This window comes from Phyllobates terribilis, unplaced genomic scaffold, assembly GCF_046119375.1.
Source record: "Phyllobates terribilis strain yellow unplaced genomic scaffold, ASM4611937v1 Scaffold_11__3_contigs__length_659146591, whole genome shotgun sequence".
NCBI classification, from domain to species: Eukaryota; Metazoa; Chordata; class Amphibia; order Anura; family Dendrobatidae; genus Phyllobates; species Phyllobates terribilis.
In genome coordinates this window covers 342948434-342969217 of record NW_027362771.1, presented here as the reverse complement: position 1 = coordinate 342969217, position 20784 = coordinate 342948434, and the positions used below count along the sequence as shown (strand labels likewise).

The following is a 20784-nucleotide window of genomic DNA, read 5'->3' as shown; positions in this document are numbered from 1 at the left end:
TCACATGTAGTAAAGTTGTCAAACAGTCGCAAATCATGCACATGGGAGTGATTCAAACATATCACCGAGCAGCTGTAACTACTCGGAGCTCGGCCCGAGCATACTCGCCGAAAGGGTTAACAGAACATACTCACTCATCACTAATAAAGACCCTTTCCTGCTGAACTAGCGCTATTCCAGTGATGTCAGCGCTGTGTCTCTGTCTGACATCATATCGCAGCCTATTGATAGCTGCCGATGGACCATGTCACGTTCCATCACCGTTCCGTCATATTTAAACTGTTTCATATGGTGGAGGTGTGACTACCGCTGATCAGGAGCTGCTGATATGTCAAGCTAGCGCTGCAGCCTAATGATCGGCAGCCGCTTTCACACATCCATCAAACGGAAGTTTTATCTCTGATGGGCTGCAGCCCTCACATGCTATAACAGTATTACATGTAGTGCCATAGTGCTGAGATATGTGGTTTTATATATTTGCAGTTCCTTAGGATTTAAAGAGTAACCATTGTTTAAATTTTTATTTCCAAAATCAATGGTACACATGAATAATAAGAAAATTTGTAATATCTTATCAAAGAAATCTGCTTCTTTCTCCAACAAGACTGATCCTTCATTCTCAAAGTTGTAAATTTGTGAGTAAAATCTGTACTCTGTGAAAGTGACTTTACTGAGATAGGAGATGGCAGTTCCTACTAATGAGATTCTATGTAGACCAGAGGAGCTCTGCCTTCTACCTTCTTTCTCCTCACCCCTCCCCCTCTACATATAAGCTCATCAGTAGCAATTGTCATCTGAGATTTCTCTGATAAGATATATTATACATTTTCATACTTTATTCAGGCCTTTACAGGTTTTTAAACAACTACCGATCAGCTATGTACAAGCCAATCAGCAGTCTTTCACTGGCCTGTTGATGGAGGCCAATGAAACAATGATGGGGATAGATTGATCGCTAATCCAATTGTTCTCACCCATACAGTAGCAGTAGTCATCAGTAGCCGATATTCTAGTAATGATATTATTTATGCATACGTAAAAATCAGCTCACCTGATGAATATATTACTTTTTATGTGAGTGTTTACTAAATGGGCCTATAATGGGGCACAAGCATTCAATTATTGGCCCTCCTAAATTTGTCATGTGCTTCATGTAATTTTGCATCAAGTCATGATTTGTTGGGAAAAAAATGGCTAAAAATTAATGTTTGTGTCTTTAAGGCCACATTCACGTATTTTACATTAGTAAAGCAATCAGAGGAAAAGTATAATAGAAACACGTCACCACTTCTGTATTTATCACCCACTCCTGGTTTTGGCTTACAAACACTTATGTAAAATACTGCCCGTTTGAACCAAACTGAGCCACAGACACACCGTTTGTAAAAGATACCGTACATAAGATGTGCAGCGTCCTTAAATGTCAATTCTGTGTATAAGGAAACAGAAATTAAAGAAAAAAAGGAGCCTAACTGCCCCACACAAAGAAAAATAGCAATCTATGTACTTCTAGCTTCATGTAAAAATTATTAATTTTTATTACATTTAAAAAGTTAGACAATATAAGTACAACATCTGCAAGGAGTTTGTATGTTCTCCCCGTGTTTGTGTGGGTTTCCTCCGGGTTCTTTGGTTTCCTCCCACACTCCAAAGACATACTGATAGGCCATGTGATTGTGAGCCCCAATGGGGACAGCGATGATGATGTATGTAAAGCGCTGCGGAATATGTTGGCACTATATAAAAATAAAGATTATTATTATTATTATAACACGGGACAGGTGAATGATTTAAACATCAAGTGCAACAGTGCACACAGATTAATGACACTCCATAATGGGGAAAAGAGTATCCACACTAATTGATACGTCACATGGGATATTTCAAAAACACAATGGATGGTAGAGTACACACCCTAAGACTAGACTCCCTCACAAATTTTGGAAAACTGCAATAGCAGAGTACAAGTGTGAAAAGGAGGCTGCTCAAAAACACATAGTGACACAATTGTTAAGTCTGTGAATGGTTACACATAAGGAGTGGCACAATCTGCATGTGCTGACCAAGCCCCAACGCGCGTTTTGCGTTTGGCTTCTTCGGGGGGGGGGCCAAATCTGTGTATCTGTGCATATGTTCACAATAACAATCCTTCTTATAACAATAATCTTGATGTTCTAGATGACATTAAGCTCTTGAGTCAAACTTGACAAATGTCCTAGTTAGGCATAGGAGTAATGAGATCTAAAACTGCTCAGCTTCTTACCTCTTTAGTAGTGGTTAAATAAAAAAGCCTCACCCCCATTCCGCCCAAAAGTGACATACCCTCTCAGATTAGTAAGGATGGGTGATAACCTGAAGAAAAGTTCCTGTTTAATCCACTCCCTCAGGTCACTGGAAGACTATACAGAGGGAATAATGACAGTAACAGACGGTCATCATTCTTTCTGCTGTCTCTTGCAGATTCCATCCTCCCATATACATACACAGAAGCAGGAACGAAGGTTGTTTATGCTGCGCCCTGAATCCAGGCCATTTAGACGATCCAATAATCGTGCCGGTGCATACACATAGGTAGCACCCAGAACTGAACAAGAGGGTCTAATCAGTGCTCCTATATTTAGCTGGTCGTCTGACCCGAGGGTAACAGCTTCATAGAAATATATGAAACTTCCATGCTCCAGTTGGGAGACCTGCGGCCAGTCCGTAATCGGACCCAGATCCACAGACGTCTGCATGAGCCCTAATTCTGGTGTCTTGCCTGGGGTCTGACCAATTTTTGAGTCTAATCTGATGCCTGATTCTAGAGTCTGAATATATTTTGACTTTTTTTGTATCTTGCTACATGCCTAAAAAAGGCCTCTAAGTGTTGCCCACTGCAATTTTTCCTCTACCTGCTAATTAAGTATGGCCCTTTAAAGGGGTCCCTGGACTGAGATCTCCGCAAACATTTCACCAGGAATATTGAGCCTGATATCATTTCTAAATTAAGCATCGGGATTCTAAGCTCTAGTTCTTATGTAATGTGTCGCCACTTTAACCCTTACAAGGTCAAGGACACGCTCTGTTTAAAGGGATATTTTGGTTTCAATAATGGCCATGTGATAATCACAACAATGTACATCTTGTCACAAAGTGGAGGTCCACGAACTGTGCCACAACTATAGTAAACTGCGCTTATGTGACCTGGACCGATTTTATCCCTGAAGAAGTAAAGTATAAGGCTAAATTCACACACGAGCCACATGTAGTATGAAAAATTCATTGCAGTATTGAAGGCACATACGGATTTTCTCATCCTCAGGTCTTCTGCTTCAGATTTATTAATTATATGGGGCTAAAGCAGTGTGCAAATCTATATGTAACATGTATTGCTGCGTGTTCATTGTGAAATCTGTGGCTAAAAAGCCTGCTGCATGTGGCGGTAAGGTTTCTTTTGAATGGCTGCTATCAGGGATCTTAAAGAGAACCTGTCATCAGGATTATGCCTGTTAAAATAAAGGTATGGCCATAATGGCTCTGTTAAACTGATTCAACTGATGCCTTGAGTGAAGAAATCCGCAGCCTGGTTGTTGTTTAATCATCATTAGAAGTTTGGGTTTCCTGAGCTTTCTTTACAGGAAAAATATATCTTTGTACCGTGTTAGCCTTTAAAAGGTATCAACTACTGAGGATAATATTTTTCTAAGCGGTCTGTGCATAGACGTGGAACTTTGGGTAGGGTCTTCAGTTCTGCCCTAGCCCCTCTGGTGACAGTATCATCTTTCTGTTGTAAATTTCGCGCCTTCCTAACCGCGGGTGGCGCTAGCACACATTGATCTTGTGGCGGGCCTCAGGAAAATGTCGCCGGTGGCGGCGTATGCATAGTTTTAGACTTTAGATCAATGATGAGCCGAGATCTCAATCTACGCATGCACCACCACCAGCGCAATTTTACTGAAGCCTGCCGTCCGCGGTAAGGATGGTGCTGGCGCAAACTTTTAATCGGGAAGAAAATACTGTCACCAGAGGCAGTAGAGGGGCCGGGGCAGAACCGAAGACCCTACCCACAATCCTGTCCCAATGCACAGAAAGATTAGGAAACCCAAACTTCTAATGATGATTAAACAATCACCAGGCTGCGGATTTCTTCACTGAAGGTATCATTTGGATCATTATAACGTATTTTAACGGGCATAATCCTGGTGGTGACAGGTTGTCCTTTTAAAACTGTGAAAAGTGTATTAAATAAATTGCATACTTCTTTACTAGTGCACCTTCTAACACCTTTGTTATTGTCAACCCCAGCTCTGATTTCTGGACCCGCTGTCATTGCTTGTACAACTGATTATACCCATTATTGCCCTTTAAACTTAATTTGCATACACTTTTTTCTGCAAACTTCCTGGTGCAGTATTGAATGTTCACTGTTGCTGTATTCCCGTGCTGCTATTTGATACGTGTACAGGAGCGACAGCAATGTCTAAAATGCCATTATCTTCCTCTGCAATTTCAGTGCCCAGGTAATCTTTAACCCCATTTTAATATCTGCACTTTTTATGTTAATTTTCTGTTTTGGGCATATTGAAGTTTCTTTTCAACAACTTTAATTTTTGTACCTGTAGTCTGTTAGACACTTGTGTGGATACGGATACATGAATATTGGGGGTCATAAGGACAAAAGTATTAAGGAGTAACCGCTGTTTTAATTTTTTATTCCATAAATCAATAGTGCACATGAAAATCAGCAACTTTGTAATATATCTTATCGGAGAAATCTGCTTCTTTCTCTGCCAAAATTGATTAGTCATTATCAAAATTCTCAGCTGTTTGCCCCAGTGGCCGCCGGAAGAAAGCACATTGAACGGAGCTGCAATGTGTAGCTGCTGATGCTGAGTACAGCTGAACAGCCTCTGTTCTTTTGACTGGCTTTCTATATTTTATATGATGCTTTTGTATAGGCACTGTTCTGCAGTACCCAGCAGCTGAGATTTGCAACTTCTTTTAAAGGGGACCTGTCTCCTCCCGCAATGCTATTTATCTTCAGGTACTGTTCGGCCTTCGTAGTTGAAGATGACCATGACTTCAGGGTTTAGAGGAGGATCAGTGGCTGTATCTGCAGGTAAATGGTGTTAAAATAATGCCTGGCTGCCTTACTGGAGCAGTACCCACAGGAAGAAAATGAATTTATATTCTACCTGCAGCCGCTCTTCCAGTAAAAGTGCCAGACATGATTAAAGGCTATTTACCTGCAGATTACCGCTATATCTGCAGGTAAATGGTGTTTCTGGAGGTGTCGGATTCCCTTTAAAGAGTAACTAACCATTTTATTTTATAAATCAATAATGCACATAAAAATAAGAAACTTTATAATCTATCTTATTAGAGAAATCAGCTTTTTTTTTCCCTCTACGATTAATCTCACTCTCAATTCAGGGGTAAAATAAGCCTTCAGTTAAAGGGGTGTTCTCAAGTTTTTAAAAAATATCCCCTATCCACAGGCCAGGGAATAACTTTCTGATCGCTGGGGTTTCAACTGCCGTGGCCTCCACCGATTTGCTCCACCGCAACACTCGGCTAATTTTCGTCGCTCCAAATAGAATGAAAAAATAGGCCGTGCGTATGATCATCCTCCTCTCCATTCAGCTGGGGCTCTTTAGAGCCAAGATCTTTGGGATCTCTGGGGGCCACAGTGGTTGGACCCTCTGCGATCGGAACATTATCCCCTATCCTTTGGATAGGAGATCTTTCAAACTTGAACACCCCTTTTAAGGCCGGGGTCTCACAGCTGTCGATTCAGTCATGCGAGAGAATGGGGCCGATTATACTGAAGAAAAAGGCTCAAACTATGTCAGAGTTTGAGCCGAGTGTCATATTGGTGTGATCCAATTGAGAGAATCGCAGCATCTGTGCGGAGAAGATGGAGAACTTAAAGGGAATCTGTCAGGTGATTTTTTTTCATAGCGTGCCAATAGTGCTTTGAAATAGGGAGCCCTTTTAGAATATGTAACGTTTATTGTTGTACCTTATCACTTTTTCTTGCTTTAACCTCAAGAAAATTCAGAGCTGAGCACCAGTTAGTCAAGCGTATGTAAATCAAAAGTAAATGTGCCCTCCTACACACCCCATAATCCTGCCCACCCCTCTGTACCAGTGTCTGTGATAGTAAATGAAACCCTGCAGAACTAGGGAGGCATCTCACATGCACAAGATTTTTCCTATCACTGATGCTGATAGAGAAGGGTGGGAGGGATTGTGGGTTTGGTTAGGGGGGCATATTTACTTTTGATTTACATACCCTTTACTAGCTGGCACACGACTCTGAATTGTCCGCAGCTTACAGCAATAAGCGTTACTTATTCTGAAATGGCTGACTATTTCAAGATACTATTAGTATACTATGAAAAAATGACACTTGACAGATTCCCTTTAATTTCTCCATTGTCTCTGTGCGCGTACACTGGACTGTACTGAGATGACATCCGAGTGCAGTCCGATGTGTCACATGTATATATGTATGGGTGTGTATAATCCGATCATCGGATGCATCTGCAGCATGCTGCGATTGTTCTCTCATGCCGAATTGGGATAAGAAAAAATTGCAGATCAGCGCTGCTCCATAGTATAACATTGGGCCGAGGGCTATCCAATAAATCATCACACAGCTCTCGGCCGTATTATACACTAGTGTGAGCGAGCCCTGAAAGTGATTTCTTTCTTTTCCCCAGAGAGCTGGACACAACCTTATTTTTATATATACATTTCCTCCTTGCTGCCACTGCTCTGTGTGATAGGTGCAGATATAACATTGGTGAAATCTGTGCATCTGAACTGGGGCCCATGAGGCAAGGGGGTCTATTTCCACCGCTAAAGCAGCAATCCGCTTCTGTTGCAGATGCATAAAGGGGTGCGTTATTGGACTGCGAAGGGCTCACATACTGTTCTTGCCTTCTTATGTCTGTCTCTGCCTCTCTGCTTCATAGAATCTATTTTCTGGTTCCAAAAACTTGCTGCCATTTTAAAGCATCAACATAATTCCTTTGTCATGTTTTCTCATTCCTGTTCACTTCATACTGCATTTTTTCTTCTATGTCATCTATTTTTCTGCAGTTATTGGCCATGATCCTATGGAACTTCCCATCTCACCCTTTTATTTCTAATTATTACTCTACTTCTAACTGTTGTCATTTATCTATTCATTGCCTAGCTTGTGCACCTTGTTTGTTGTCAAAATGAATAAATATTAGAAAAATTCATTAACAATTCTTTGCTTGAGTCTTATATTTGGAGCCAATATGTGTAAATAGGGTCCTTTTTAGTTGATTTTTATCAAATAAAGGCCCCCATTTACTCTAATCCACAGCCCTGGTATCTGACATGACCAGATACTTGTGTGTCTGAGAGTTGTACTGTACCCCAAAACGACACAGTACTCTGTTGTTACATACAAGAAGGAATATCCTTTAAAACTACACCGCGTGCAGAATTATTAGGCAAATGAGTATTTTGATCACATGATATTTTTTATACATGTTGTCCTACTCCAAGCTGCATAGGCTTGAGAACCAACTACCAATTAAGTAGATCTGGTGATGTGCATCTCTGTAATGAGGAGGGGTGTTGACTAATGATATCAACACCCTATATAAGGTGTGCTTAATTATTAGGCAACTTCCTTTCCTTTGGCAAAATGGGTCAGAAGAGAGATTTGACGGGCTCTGAAAAGTCCAAAATTGTGAGATGTCTTGCAGAGGGATGCAGCAGTCTTGAAATTTCCAAACTTTTGAAGCGTGATCACCGAACAATCAAGCGTTTCATGGCAAATAGACAACAGGGTCGCAAGAAGCGTGTTGGCCAATAAAGGCGCAAAATAACTGCCCATGAATTGAGGAAAATCAAGCGTGAAGCTGCCAAGATGCCATTCGCCACCAGTTTTGCCATATTTTAGAGCTGCAACGTTACTGGAGTATCAAAAAGCACAAGGTGTGCGATACATGGCCAAGGTAAGGAAGGCTGAAAAACGACCACCTTTGAACAAGAAACATAAGATAAAACGTCAAGAATGGGTCAAGAAATATCTTAAAACTGATTTTTCAAAGGTTTTATGGACTGATGAAATTAGAGTGACTCTTGATGGGCCAGATGGATGGGCCAGAGGCTGGATCAGTAAAGGGCAGAGAGCTCCACTCCGACTCAGACGCCAGCAAAGTGGAGGTGGGGTACTGGTATGGGCTGGTATCATCAAAGATGAACTTGTAGGACCTTTTCGGGTTGAGGATGGAGTGAAGCTCAACTCCCAGACCTACTGCCAGTTTCTGGAAGACAACGTCTTCAAGCAGTGGTACAGGAAGAAGTCGGTATCGTTCAAGAAAAACATGATTTTCATGCAGGACAATGCTCCATCACATGTATCCAACTACTCCACAGCGTGGCTGGCCAGTAAAGGTCTAAAAGAAGAAAAAATAATGACATGGCCCCCTTGTTCACCTGATCTGAACCCCATAGAGAACCTGTGGTCCATCATAAAATGTGAGATCTACAGGGAGGGAAAACAGTACACCTCTAGGAACAGTGTCTGGGAGGCTGTGGTGACTGCTGCACGCAATGTTGATTGAAAACAGATCAAGCAACTGACAGAATCTATGGATGGAAGGCTGTTGGGTGTCATAAAGAAAGGTGGCTATATTCATCACTATTTTTTTTTGTTTTTGCATGTCAGAAATGTTTATTTCTAAATTTTGTGCAGTGATATTGGTTTACCTGGTGAAAATAAACAAGTGAGATGGGATTATATTTGGTTTTTATTAAGTTGCCTAATAATTCTGCACAGTAATAGTTACCTGCACAAACAGATATCCTCCTAACCTAGCCAAATCTAAAAAAAAACACTCCAACTTCCAAAAATATTAAGCTTGGATATTTGAGTCTTTTGGGTTGATTGAGAACATAGTTGTTGATCAATAATAAAAATAATCCTCTAAAATACAACTTGCCTAATAATTATGCACACAGTGTATAGATCTTCTGTATATTTTTAGTGAAGAGTTAATTCTGGAAAGAAGGGAAGTAGGCTGCTAATTTCCCTTTCATTTTCTCCTTTTGCAACTGAAAAAATCTATTATCCAGCCTGAAAATGGTTAAAGGCAGATGATTGAAGTCTGACTTACAGATTTGGCATGGACCCCAGGCATCAAAAATGTATTGAGGCAAAACATTCAGTAAATTTCAATTAGGCCTAATCTTCCATGCTGCATCTTATGGGCTATGCTGCATTCTTGCTTATTTGCGAACTGAGATAACCAAAGTCAACTATGCAAAGAAATCCTCACGCTTAAGGTCCTGTCACACTAAGCGACGCTACAGCGATCCCGACAACGATGCGACCTGTCGGGGATCGTTGCTGCGTCGCTATGTGGTCGGTGGTGAGATGACAAACAGTCAGATCTTCCCAACGACGACGCAGCAACGATGCGGCGACCCATAACGATCTGTATAACGATGCACGCCTATCTGTTTGTGTCTGAGTCGTCAACAAGGTCATTGGTAAGGTGTCAAACACAGCGATGCTACCCAGCGGGGCCTCAACGATCAAAGAAATGTCCAGACCATTCCGACACGACCAGCGATCTCACAGCAGGGGCCTGGTCGCTGCTAATAAGTGTCAAACGTAGCGAGATCGCTACTGAGGTCGCTGTTGCGTCACAAAACTTGTGACTCAGCAGCGATCTCGCTTAGTGTGACGGGGGCTTTAGTGTCCGCCATGGAGTTGAAGTGTTGAAAGTCCCATACAGTGTTTTGTGGGTTTTATAACATGTCTGACCCAAGTTAGGTGATTTTAAAATTCTGGCATTGTTACAATTTTATATCTGAAATGTATTTCCCCGGTAAGTTATGTCATCTATTTATTACATAAAAATGATGTCTAACTTGCTGCAAGTTCCTCTAACCTTTCGCCCTGTGTGGCTGCAGAATCGACATATTTCCATTTATGGTTTATATGGCATTAGTTCCTGAATTAAATCTAGTATAACTTTACGTGAATTCTGCCATGTTTTCATTGTAGTTTTTTTGCTCCTAAACCCAGGGCAATCTAGTGATTGCAATCTATGCAATTTATGACATATGTAAATGATATTATCACTATTGGCCACATCGCACCTAAATCTAATATTCATCTTACAGATGGTTTCATGGCAAGATTACAAGAGAACAGGCTGAGCGACTATTATACCCTCCAGAAACGGGCCTGTTTCTTGTGCGAGAGAGCACAAACTATCCCGGAGACTACACACTGTGTGTGAGCTGTGAGGGGAAAGTGGAGCATTACCGAATCATCTACAAGTCTGGCAAGCTGACTATTGATGAAGAGGCATACTTTGATAACCTCATGCAGCTGGTGGAGGTAAGGGGCTTTACCCAGATCACTCATGATTCAGTTCCTTAATTTAGTGTGATATGATGCGTGTGACATGAATCATTTTATGGTATTCAGAGACTATAAAGCTATATACAATTTTTTCATTACTTTAGTAACACTGTTAAACACAATAAATACTGTTTGGTGCAATTTCTAAATGAAATAATCGTTTTAAGGGCTATCCTTTCACAACCTCTTTAAGGCAAACCTACACTTTCATAAGAAACTGATTATGGTTCAGAACTCTTCTGTATAATCGTTTTTCTTAATCACACTTTTTATGGCTCTTGCTGATGAACTTCAGCACGGACCACCTGAAGTCTGCTGCGGGCTACACTAAACTAGGCCGCCACCCGCTGGTCACTCTTAGCTAGTGTCTTCAGTGCGGGGGCGCACCCTATAGAATTCTATCACTCTCGCACTGAAGACTGCAGCCTAAGTTAATGTAGGCCACAGCACATACTCCGGATGGTCCGTACCTGGGTTTATAGCCAAAAACGCCATGAGTGAGTTAGAAAACTGAGCGTACTACAAAGCTGGAGCTACACTTTAAACTATGGTTTTCACTTCTTTTTGTCATGTCTCTGACCACTTGAGCTGCTTGAGTTGGTTGAAGTCTCTAAGCCGAAATTCCCACCAGTTCTATACGACAAAGGGGATTGCAGTGCTTTACCAAACGCGGTGTCCTTTTAGAGCGTAGACTCCAAGTGATTCTGACAAGTCCCTGCGCCATGTTACATCATGATTAAAACCAGAGTTTCGGTTAAATGGTCAAGGCCCAGAATAGATTGCATTGAATGCAGGGTATCAAAGCAAAATTTAGAAAGTTCCCCTTGAGAGCTCTGCTAGGCTTATTACTTTTATTTCAGTTAATGTCCACCATTCCAATATTTTGTGCCAGTTAATTTTAAGTTCTGTGTGAGGATTCCCTGATTTGATAAAGTCTATCATTTTGACTGCATGCAGTTGACACTAGGGGGAGCTAACTGCATATGGGTTGATACACCAGATTTGGACTCTAGAAGCCAAATCTTTATACTGTAAGCTCCTCCTAGTGGAATCTGCAGGTAAATGCTATGAGTGCCACAACAAGCTGGGAAGTGATCCAGTGATGCCACGTGCCCTGCCTTTCTGATTAGGTGCATTACTAAGCTCCTGGATGCGGAATTTGTCTAAGATATTTACTACTTCTATTGACAAATTTACTCCGCATTGGAAGACACGAATTCCATGCAGCCATAAATGCTCTTGCAATTTATACAATTTTCTAATATTTTTGTCTAGATTTAGCAATTCCACAGTTGTTCATTTAATGCAGATTTTTTTTATTCCATTGAAATTTAAAGTGCTGAATCTGATGTGCAAGATTTCCCTCCACGCATGGGTGTTACCTGGTCCAGCATTTTTAGAATGCAGTAGGCACACGTATGGTCACATAATAAAGCATAGAGCTGGATGTATATGCTGCATTCCCTGTGCGTTGATCTGAAATGACTGCATAGATATAGTAAGATACTAGGGGAGATTTATCAAGCTAGAACTGTGGCTCAATTTGCTCCAAAAGTGCCAAATTTAGCATGTGTTTTACACCGATACTGTGCCTTGTCCAACAAGGGAGCATAGCTCTGCTGAAAAGGGTCCTGGCTGCTGTGCCTTGTCCGACAAGAGAGCATAGCTCTGCTGAAAAGGGTCCTGGCTGCTGTGCCTTGTCCGACAAGAGGGCATAGCTATGCTGAAAAGGGTCCTGGCTACTGTGCCTTGTCCGACAAGAGGGCATAGCTATGCTGAAAAGGGTCCTGGCTACTGTGCCTTGTCCGACAAGAGGGCATAGCTCTGCTGAAAAGGGTCCTGGCTGCTGTGCCTTGTCCGACAAGAGGGCATAGCTATGCTGAAAAGGGTCCTGGCTACTGTGCCTTGTCCGACAAGAGGGCATAGCTATGCTGATTGCTGAAAAGGGTCTGGCTACTGTGCCTTGTCCGACAAGGGGGCATAGCTCTGCTGAAAAGGGGCCTGGCTACTGTGCCTTGTCCGACAAGGGGGCATAGCTCTGCTGAAAAGGGGCCTGGCTACTGTGCCTTGTCTGATAAAGGGGCATAGGTCTGCTGAAAAGGGGCCTGGCTACTGTGCCTTGTCTGACAAGGGGGCATAGCTATGCTGAAAAGGGGCCTGGCTACTGTGCCTTGTCCAACAAGGGGGCATAGCTATGCTGAAAAGGGGTCTGGCTACTGTGCCTTGTCCGACAAGGGGGCATAGCTCTGCTGAAAAGGGGCCTGGCTACTGTGCCTTGTCTGACAAGGGGGCATAGCTCTGCTGAAAAGGGGCCTGGCTACTGTGCCTTGTCTGATAAAGGGGCATAGCGCTGCTGAAAAGGGGCCTGGCTACTGTGCCTTGTCTGACAAGGGGGCATAGCTATGCTGAAAAGGGGCCTGGCTACTGTGCCTTGTCCAACAAGGGGGCATAGCTATGCTGAAAAGGGGTCTGGCTACTGTGCCTTGTTCGACAAGGGGGCATAGCCCTGCTGAAAAAGGGTCTGGCTTAGTGGGAGGCGCCATGGTTTAATTTCTGATACCATGCACCAATATATGTAGCAAAATTTTGGTGCTACTTTGTGCTACTCAGCAAACCAGCTACTTTGTGGTGTATACTTATACTAGGCAGTCTAAAGATGCACCACTTTTATCAACTAGAAGAAGCACTTTGGTAAGTGCGTCCCATTATTAGTCTTGTCTGTTTGCACTAAGAATTAGTATAAACATGTCCTACTGCAATCAACCTCCATGCATCCGAAGATGCGAGAGAAAATGTCCCCATTTTGAATACTATTCCCTCCCTGCAGAAAGACACAACATAATGAATTCTGCAAACTTTTTCTGCAAAAACGAGCATCATTACATATAACCATCTGGTGCGAACATCTTCCTGAACATGACTAACCTCACCCGGTTTCCTGTGCCAGGAACTGAGATAGGCCGAAACAGCACAGCCAGTTCCTCTATACGCTGAGCTCCGCTGCGTTGACATTCTGGTACATAAAGCCCCGGCATACTCAGCCATGCTGTCAAGGAAGGAGAAACTACATGATCGTATTATAGGAATGAAATATACAAGAGCCGTGTTCTCAGACTTCAGAAATATACACTTGCCAAATGTGATATACCAGAGCTGCAAGAGTTTATACACAACATTCATTTGAATGAAACTGAATACTATAAAGTCTCTGTTCCATACCTTTAAAAAGGTTGTCCACATTTTGTGTCCTTTTTTTCTTTTTAAATGTCTGTAATTGGGGCAACTTTTTTTTGTAATTGTTTCTTTATAAATATTGCACTGTTTGCCTTCTTTTGCCTCCGAGTTTCACTGTTTATAGTGGGCTGCAGAATGGGTTAACTGATAGTCTGATGGGGAGTGTGTAATATTCATGTGTCTCTCTCTGAGCTCCTCTTTGCTGATTTATGGCTGCAGATGACCTCAAAGTAGAATATGTAGGGAAACCAAGCCTGTAAAAGCCAAACTGCAAAAGTCCAATTATAAAAAAAATATATTTTTAGCCCCAAATACATGCATTTAAAAAAAAAAAAAAAGAAAAATTGTCCCAAAAGATGGACTTAAACGGTACAGCCCACCCCGGTATTCTCCAATGCGGATGTCTGTGAGGCTGCACGAACAAGCCGTACACAAACCTGTAACACATTTGATGCCACAAAACAATGTTCCCAATACATTTATTAAAATAATATAAAGCTTCTAACCCTTTCCTTTAACAACCAGAGCCAAAATGGAAAGGAAAAGTTACACTTTAGATTTGTCATCCACATCCATTAATTTTGCCGACATTCCTTAGCTGTAAAATGTGGATGAGGGGCGGCCTAATTGTACCCCGATGGCACTCATTAGTATGCTGAATTCCTACATGACAGAACATGTCTGCAAAGTCTCCTCACCGTGACATGCTTAACCACTTCGCTCCAGAGCCTGTTTTTGCCTTCATGACCGGGCCAATTATTTCAATTCTGACCACTGTCACTTTATGAAGTAATTACTCTGGAACGCTTCAACATATTCCCCTGACTCTGAGATTGTTTTTTTGTGACATATTGTACTTCATCATAGTGGTAAAATTTCTTCGATATCACTTGCATTTATTTGTGAAAAAATTGGAAATTTGGTGAAAATTTTGCAATTTTCAAACTTTGAATTTTCATGCCCTTAAATCAGAGCGATATGTCACACAAAATAGTTAATAAATAACATTTCCCACATGTCTACTTTACATCAGCACAATTTTGGAACCCAAATTTTTTTTTGTTAGGAAGCTATAAGGGTTAAAAGTTGACCAGCGATTTCTCATTTTTCCAACAAAATTTACAAAAACATTTTTTTAGGGACCACATCTTATTTGAAGTGACTTTGAGGGGCCTTTATGACAGAAAATACCCAAAAGTGACACCATTCTAAAAACTGCACCCCTCAAGCTGCTCAAAACCACATTCAAGAAGTTTATTAACCCTTCAGGTGTTTCACCGGAATTTTTGGAACGTGGAAGAAAAAATTGAACATTTAACTTTTTTTCACAAAAATGTTACTTTAGACCCAATTTTTTTATTTTCACAAGGGTAACAGGAAAAAATGGAATACACAATTTGTAGTGCAATTTCTCATGAGCGCGCTGATACCCCATATGTGAGGGAAAACCACTGTTTGGGCGCACTGCAGGGTTCGGAAGGGAAGGAGCGCCATTAGACTTTTTGAATGTAAAATTTGTTTGAATAATTAGCGGACGCCATGTTGCGTTTGGAGAGCCCCTGATGTGCCTAAACAGTGGAAACCCCCCACAAGTGACACCATTTTGGAAACTAGACCCCTTAGGGAACTTATCTAGATGTGTGGTGAGCACCTTGACCCCAAGGTGCTTCACAGAAGTTCATAATATTGAGCTGTAAAAATAAAATTTTCACATTTTTCCCACAAAAATGTTTTTCATCCCTTAATTTTGCATTTTCATAAGGGTAATAGGATAAATTGCACCATGAAATTTGTAGTGCAATTTCTCCTGAACATGCTGATACCCCATATGTGGAGGCAAACCACTGTTTGGGCGAACGGCAGGGTTTGAAAGGGAAGGAGCGCCATTTGACTTTTTGAATGTAAAATTTGTTTGAATAATTAGCAGACGCCATGTTGCATTTGGGGAGCCCCTAATGTGCCTAAACAGTGGAAACCCCCCACAAGTGACACCATTTTGGAAACTAGACCCCTTAGGGAACTTATCTAGATGTGTGGTGAGCACCTTGAACCCCAAGGTGCTTCACAGAAGTTTATAATATTGAGCTGTAAAAATAAAATTTTCACATTTTTCCCACAAAAAAAATTTTTCATTCCCTAATTTTGCATTATCATAAGGATAACAGGAGAAATTGCACCATGAAATTTGTTGTGCAATTTCTCCTGAGTACGCCGATACCCCATATGTGGGGGAAAACCACTGCTTTGGTGTACGGCAGGGTTCAGAAGAGAAAGGAGTGCTATGTTGGCTGGGATAGGTTGCAGACACCATGTCACATTTGAAGAGTCGCTGACATGCCGAAACATCAGAAACCCCCACAAGTGACCCCATTTTGTAAACTACACCTCTGAAGGAATTCATCTAGGGAAGTAGTGAGTATTTTTTAATTTTTAAATTTATACCATTGGGCAGTGTAAAAAGCATAATTATATTTTTACCACAAAAAAATGTTTTACCCTCAGATTTTACATTTTCACACAGGGCAGTGGGTAAAAATGGTGCCGAAATGTGTCACACAATTTCTTCTAAAAGTGACAATACCCCATATGTGGCTGTATTGTACCGCTCAGCCATACGGCGAGATCTGGGGGGGACGGAGCGCTATTTGACAATTGGAGAGCAAATTATTGTAGAATAGGCATTTGGATTTGGGAGCACAAAATTTTCTGAATTTCTTTTGGGGGGCAAGGGCCATTTCGCTTTTCCAGAGCCTTTCTGCTACCAGTAACTTGGAAGTCCCTTATATTTTTAACAGATGACGGACCTGAGTGGGGACTAGCTTTTTTGAGGACTGAGTTGAAGCTTTTATTGGGAACATTTTACGTAACATTTATTCTGCGCTCTAGGCTGAGCACTTACATCGGGGTTTCCATCTAAATTTCCAAGTGATGTAATTCAGATGAAACCCCTGCGGGATCCATTCACTGTAGTGAGGCAGCAGAGTTACTCTGGACTCCGTCTGGCCTCTGTTTAGCGGTGTCCTTTTTTTTCAGAAGTGCACAAAACTGTGGCCAACCGCACTTTTATGCACGCCTAAAACAAATGACACCGTGGGATCACAGGCCAGACGGCATCCACAGTGGCCTATATCTATCTGCCTCATTACAGGGAATCTTCCGTCATGGGTTCCGTCTGAATCACGTATTTCAGAGATTTACACGGAAACTCTGGTGTAAGTGCTCAGCGCAGAGCACAGGATAAATGTGAGCAGAGCCTTACTGCGATCTTTGGGAGACATAATAAACAAATCAGTAGCAGGTGAAGAATTGGTTTTATTTATTTTTTACGCCGTTCCTCGTGTGATATAACTGATTAGATTACTTTATTCTTTGGGTCGGTGCGATTACAGAGATACCAGATTTCTATCGGGTTTTTATGACTGACAGCTGTCACACACTAAGAGACGCTTTTTTTGCAAAATCTAGTTTTTGCATCGCCATATTTTGAGAGCTATAATTTTTCCATATTTCGGCCGACAGTCGTGTGACGGCTTGTTTTTTGCGGGACGAGTTGACATTTTTATTGGTATTGTTTTGGCGCTTTTACACAATAAAACAATTTTATAGAAAAAATATTTTTTTTGCATTGCTTTATTCTGAGCGCTATAACTTTTTTATTTTTCGGCTCATGGAGCTGTATGGCGGCTTTTTTTTGCGGAACAATATGACGTTTTCAGCGGTACCATTTTTATTTCCATTTAGCTTTTTGATCGCTTTTTTTTCCCCTTTTTGTTTGGCGATATGATGAAAAAGCATATTTTTTTGCTCAGTTTTTTATTTATTTTTAATACGGTGTGCACAGAAGGAGTTAATTAGTGTGACAGTTTTATAGATCGGGTTGTTTCGGACGCGGCGATACCAAATATGTGTACTTTTTTTGGTTTTGCATAAATATACGGGTTTAATATTTTTATTTATTTTTATTTATTTTGTGATATTTTTTTTTTAACAGTTTAAAAACATTTTTTTTTTAACTTTTTTTTTACATTTTTACTTAGTCCCTGTATGGGACATTAATTTTTTTTTTCTAATCACTGATCTCATCCAATGTAATAAACATGTATTACATTGGATGAGATCTTTGCTGACTGTTTCACAGTCAGTGTGTCCTGCCAGGCTTCAGCTGCAGGCTGAGCCTAGCAGGACACCATATATGGCAGATCTGGAGGCGGTCATGTGACCTCCAGCTGCCATAACAACGAAAGGTCCTGGAAGCTATCAGGGGGCCGTCGGAGAGGTAAGTTGACGACCCCCTCTCCTCTCAATATATTCTATATGCCGCGATCACTATAGATCGCGGCATATAGAACATAGCAAAGGGTTAACATCATTGGGACCTGATCCAATCAGGTCCCGATGATGTTCCCTGTCAGAGATAACGCTCTGCACCGGAATCGCAGCGCTTGCAGGACCCTCGGGGTCCTGAGCTCTGCGGAACCACCCACCGTTTTTAAACGTCGGCGCTGCACAGAGCTCAGGCAGTACCGACGTTTATCTACAGTGGGCGGTCGGGAACCGGTTAACATGTAGCTCTCAGCAAGGAGAAATGTTACTCCTTAGATACCGTCTGACACCTCTCATCCAGCCAAACCAGAACTCTCACTTTGCACTGACGAGGGGCAGTACCCCAAAACACTGTCTGCAAATTGAGTCTCTGGTTCTGGCTATTATCCTAAGTCAGTGATGGTGAACCTTTTACAGACCGAGTGCCCAAACTGCAACCCAAAACCCACTTATTTATCGCCAAGTGCCAACACGGCAAATTAACCTGAATACTGAGGTTTTAGTTTAGAAAAACCAACTGATACAGAGAGCAGACGGGGGCAGCATAGAGCAGCCACAGATGGGAGCAGGGGTGTGAGACTGCAGAAATAAAGAATGTGCTCACCCCCATCTTGGCATATGCCCCAATCCTTGTATGTATGCTGCCCCCAATCCTTGTATGTATGCCTGCCTCCCCCAATCCATGTATGCATGCCTGCCTCCCCCAATCCATGTATATATGCCTGCCTCCCCCAATCCATGTATATGCTCCCCTCCCTCCCCTGCAGGCACCGCTGTTCATCGCATATAGAAAAAAAAACTCCTCCTCACCTTCCTTCCTCTCCCGCTCCGCGTCCTTTCCTGTAGCCGGCAGCTGATTTCAGCGTCCTAGCGACGGGGGCGCATGACGTTACTGCTGTGCGCCCAGTCACGTGTACGCTGACGTCAGCTGCTGGCCTCTGATTGGCCAGCAGCGTGTATTGCGGCGCACAGGCCTGGCCAATTCGTGCGCTGCAATACACTTCAGCTACATGTGCATCCGAGAAAGCACATCTGGCTGAAGTAGGGGCTGGCGTCGGCACTCGGCGGGCTCCGAGTACTCACCCGCCGGGCCCTGTCCAGGAGCGCTAGTGCTGCATATTTCCCAGAGGAGCATTGCGGCTTTAAAAGTCTCCTCACCGTGACATGCTTAACATGTCTCTTTCCGCAAGGAGAAATGTAACCCTTTAGATAAACGTTGAACCTGAAATTCTAAGCAATTACCGGTCCCCTCTTTGACTGTCTTGCCTTTTATGCATGTTGCCTGGTTGGCCGGAGCTGTACCGGTATAGTTTGCACTAGTGTAATGTGACAGGGTGATGTGTCCTGCTTAGGTTAATGCGTTTCATTTCTGCTTTTTCTGTTGTGAAGCAAATGGCATAACTTCCAAATGAAACTGCGTAAACTTCCTTATTTGTTCTATTAAGGGCTTGCAGTGACCTCATCTTGAAGAAATAGATTTTTTTTAATGTTATCATCTAGCACATGTTTAATGTTGAAATGTGTAATATAAAGTAAGAAATGACATGAACAAAAGTAGAATACCGTACTTAAACTGTGCTATCACAAAATTCGCCGGAGTTCACTAAGCTGTATGCAGTGAGTCAATGATCAGGACAAATTAGGGCTCAGTGTTATGTGTTTTCCGGAGCACACTGCTCCCCAGCCTCCTGGGCTCCTACATGGCGGTGGACGGTGCACTCCTCACCGACAGTTTAGGCCAGCGGCAGGGTACTGAATTGTGCGCTTTCCAGTGCTGCAAACAGTCTGCATTGCCTCTGCAGCATCAGAGGAGCGCAGGGGAACTGAAACTGCCTGGAACCAGCGCTCCGACCAACTTCAGAACAATGGTTACAAGCTATAAAGAAAAGGGTATGCAAATACTGCACTACTTGTTTGAGACTGGCCACCGCTGATAGACTGTAGCAATGATTGGTAACCTAGGCAACAAGCAGAAGCAATACAATTTAAACATCTATCTTGTTCTTGAAAACTGAGAAGTCACAAAGATGCTTGTTTTAGTAAGCACCTAGTAAATTGAACAAGTTAAGGTGATGAGTAAAAGCCCTTTAAATTTGGCGCATCAGGTCTCATGAGACGAATGTTGTAGTAAATTCTTGTGTTTCCCATGAAATACTAATTCTAGAACATCTTTTCTCAGAACTCTTCTTTGTGCCGTTCCTCTTTTATTCCTTCTAGAAATTCATGAATAAATTGTCGTCTTGGTGTTACCAGTTGAGGGCTTGTCATTGTACACTGACAATGTCAGTCAGTACTACAAGCCCTGGCAAAAAATTATGGAATCACCGGGCTCGGAGGATGTTCATTCAGTTGTTTAATGTTGTTGAAAAAAAGCAGCTCACAGACATGGCACAAAACTAAAGTCATTTCAAATGGCAACTTTAGGGCTTTAAGAAACATTAAAAGAAATCAAGATTAAAAATGTGGTACTCAGTAAGGGTAATTTTTTTCAGACTAAGCAGAGGGAAAAAATTATGGAATCACTCAATTCTGAAGAAAAAATTATGGAATCGCCCTGTAAATTTTCATTTCCAAAGCTAACACCTGCATCATATTAGATCTGCTTGTTAGTCTGCATCTAAAAAGGAGTGATCACACCTTGGAGAGCTGTTGCACCAAGTGGACTGACATGAATCATGGCTCCAACACGAGAGATGTCAATTGAAACAAAGGAGAGGATTATCAAACTCTTAAAAGAAGGTAAATCATCACGCAATGTTGCAAAAGATGTTGGTTGTTCACAGTCAGCGGTGTCTAAAATCTGGACCAAATACAAAACATGGGAA

The 20784-nt window shown here is 42.0% G+C and overlaps 1 protein-coding gene across 3 annotated transcripts in view; it reads left to right on the top strand.

Moving 5' to 3' along the window:
- CSK (C-terminal Src kinase) overlaps positions 1-20784 on the top strand; it is a 102325-nt gene that overhangs the window by 57831 nt on the left and 23710 nt on the right. For 2 of the 3 annotated variants that reach the window (XR_012251272.1, XM_073652818.1), the window contains exon 5: positions 10159-10378. Coding sequence is in view for 2 of the 3 variants with exons in the window: in XM_073652818.1 (XP_073508919.1) it covers positions 10159-10378 (220 nt within the window). In the remaining variant the exon portion in view is untranslated. Of the gene's footprint in view, positions 1-4352; positions 4500-10158; positions 10379-20784 lie in introns of those variants that run through there. The other variant, XM_073652819.1, reaches the window with a different exon arrangement.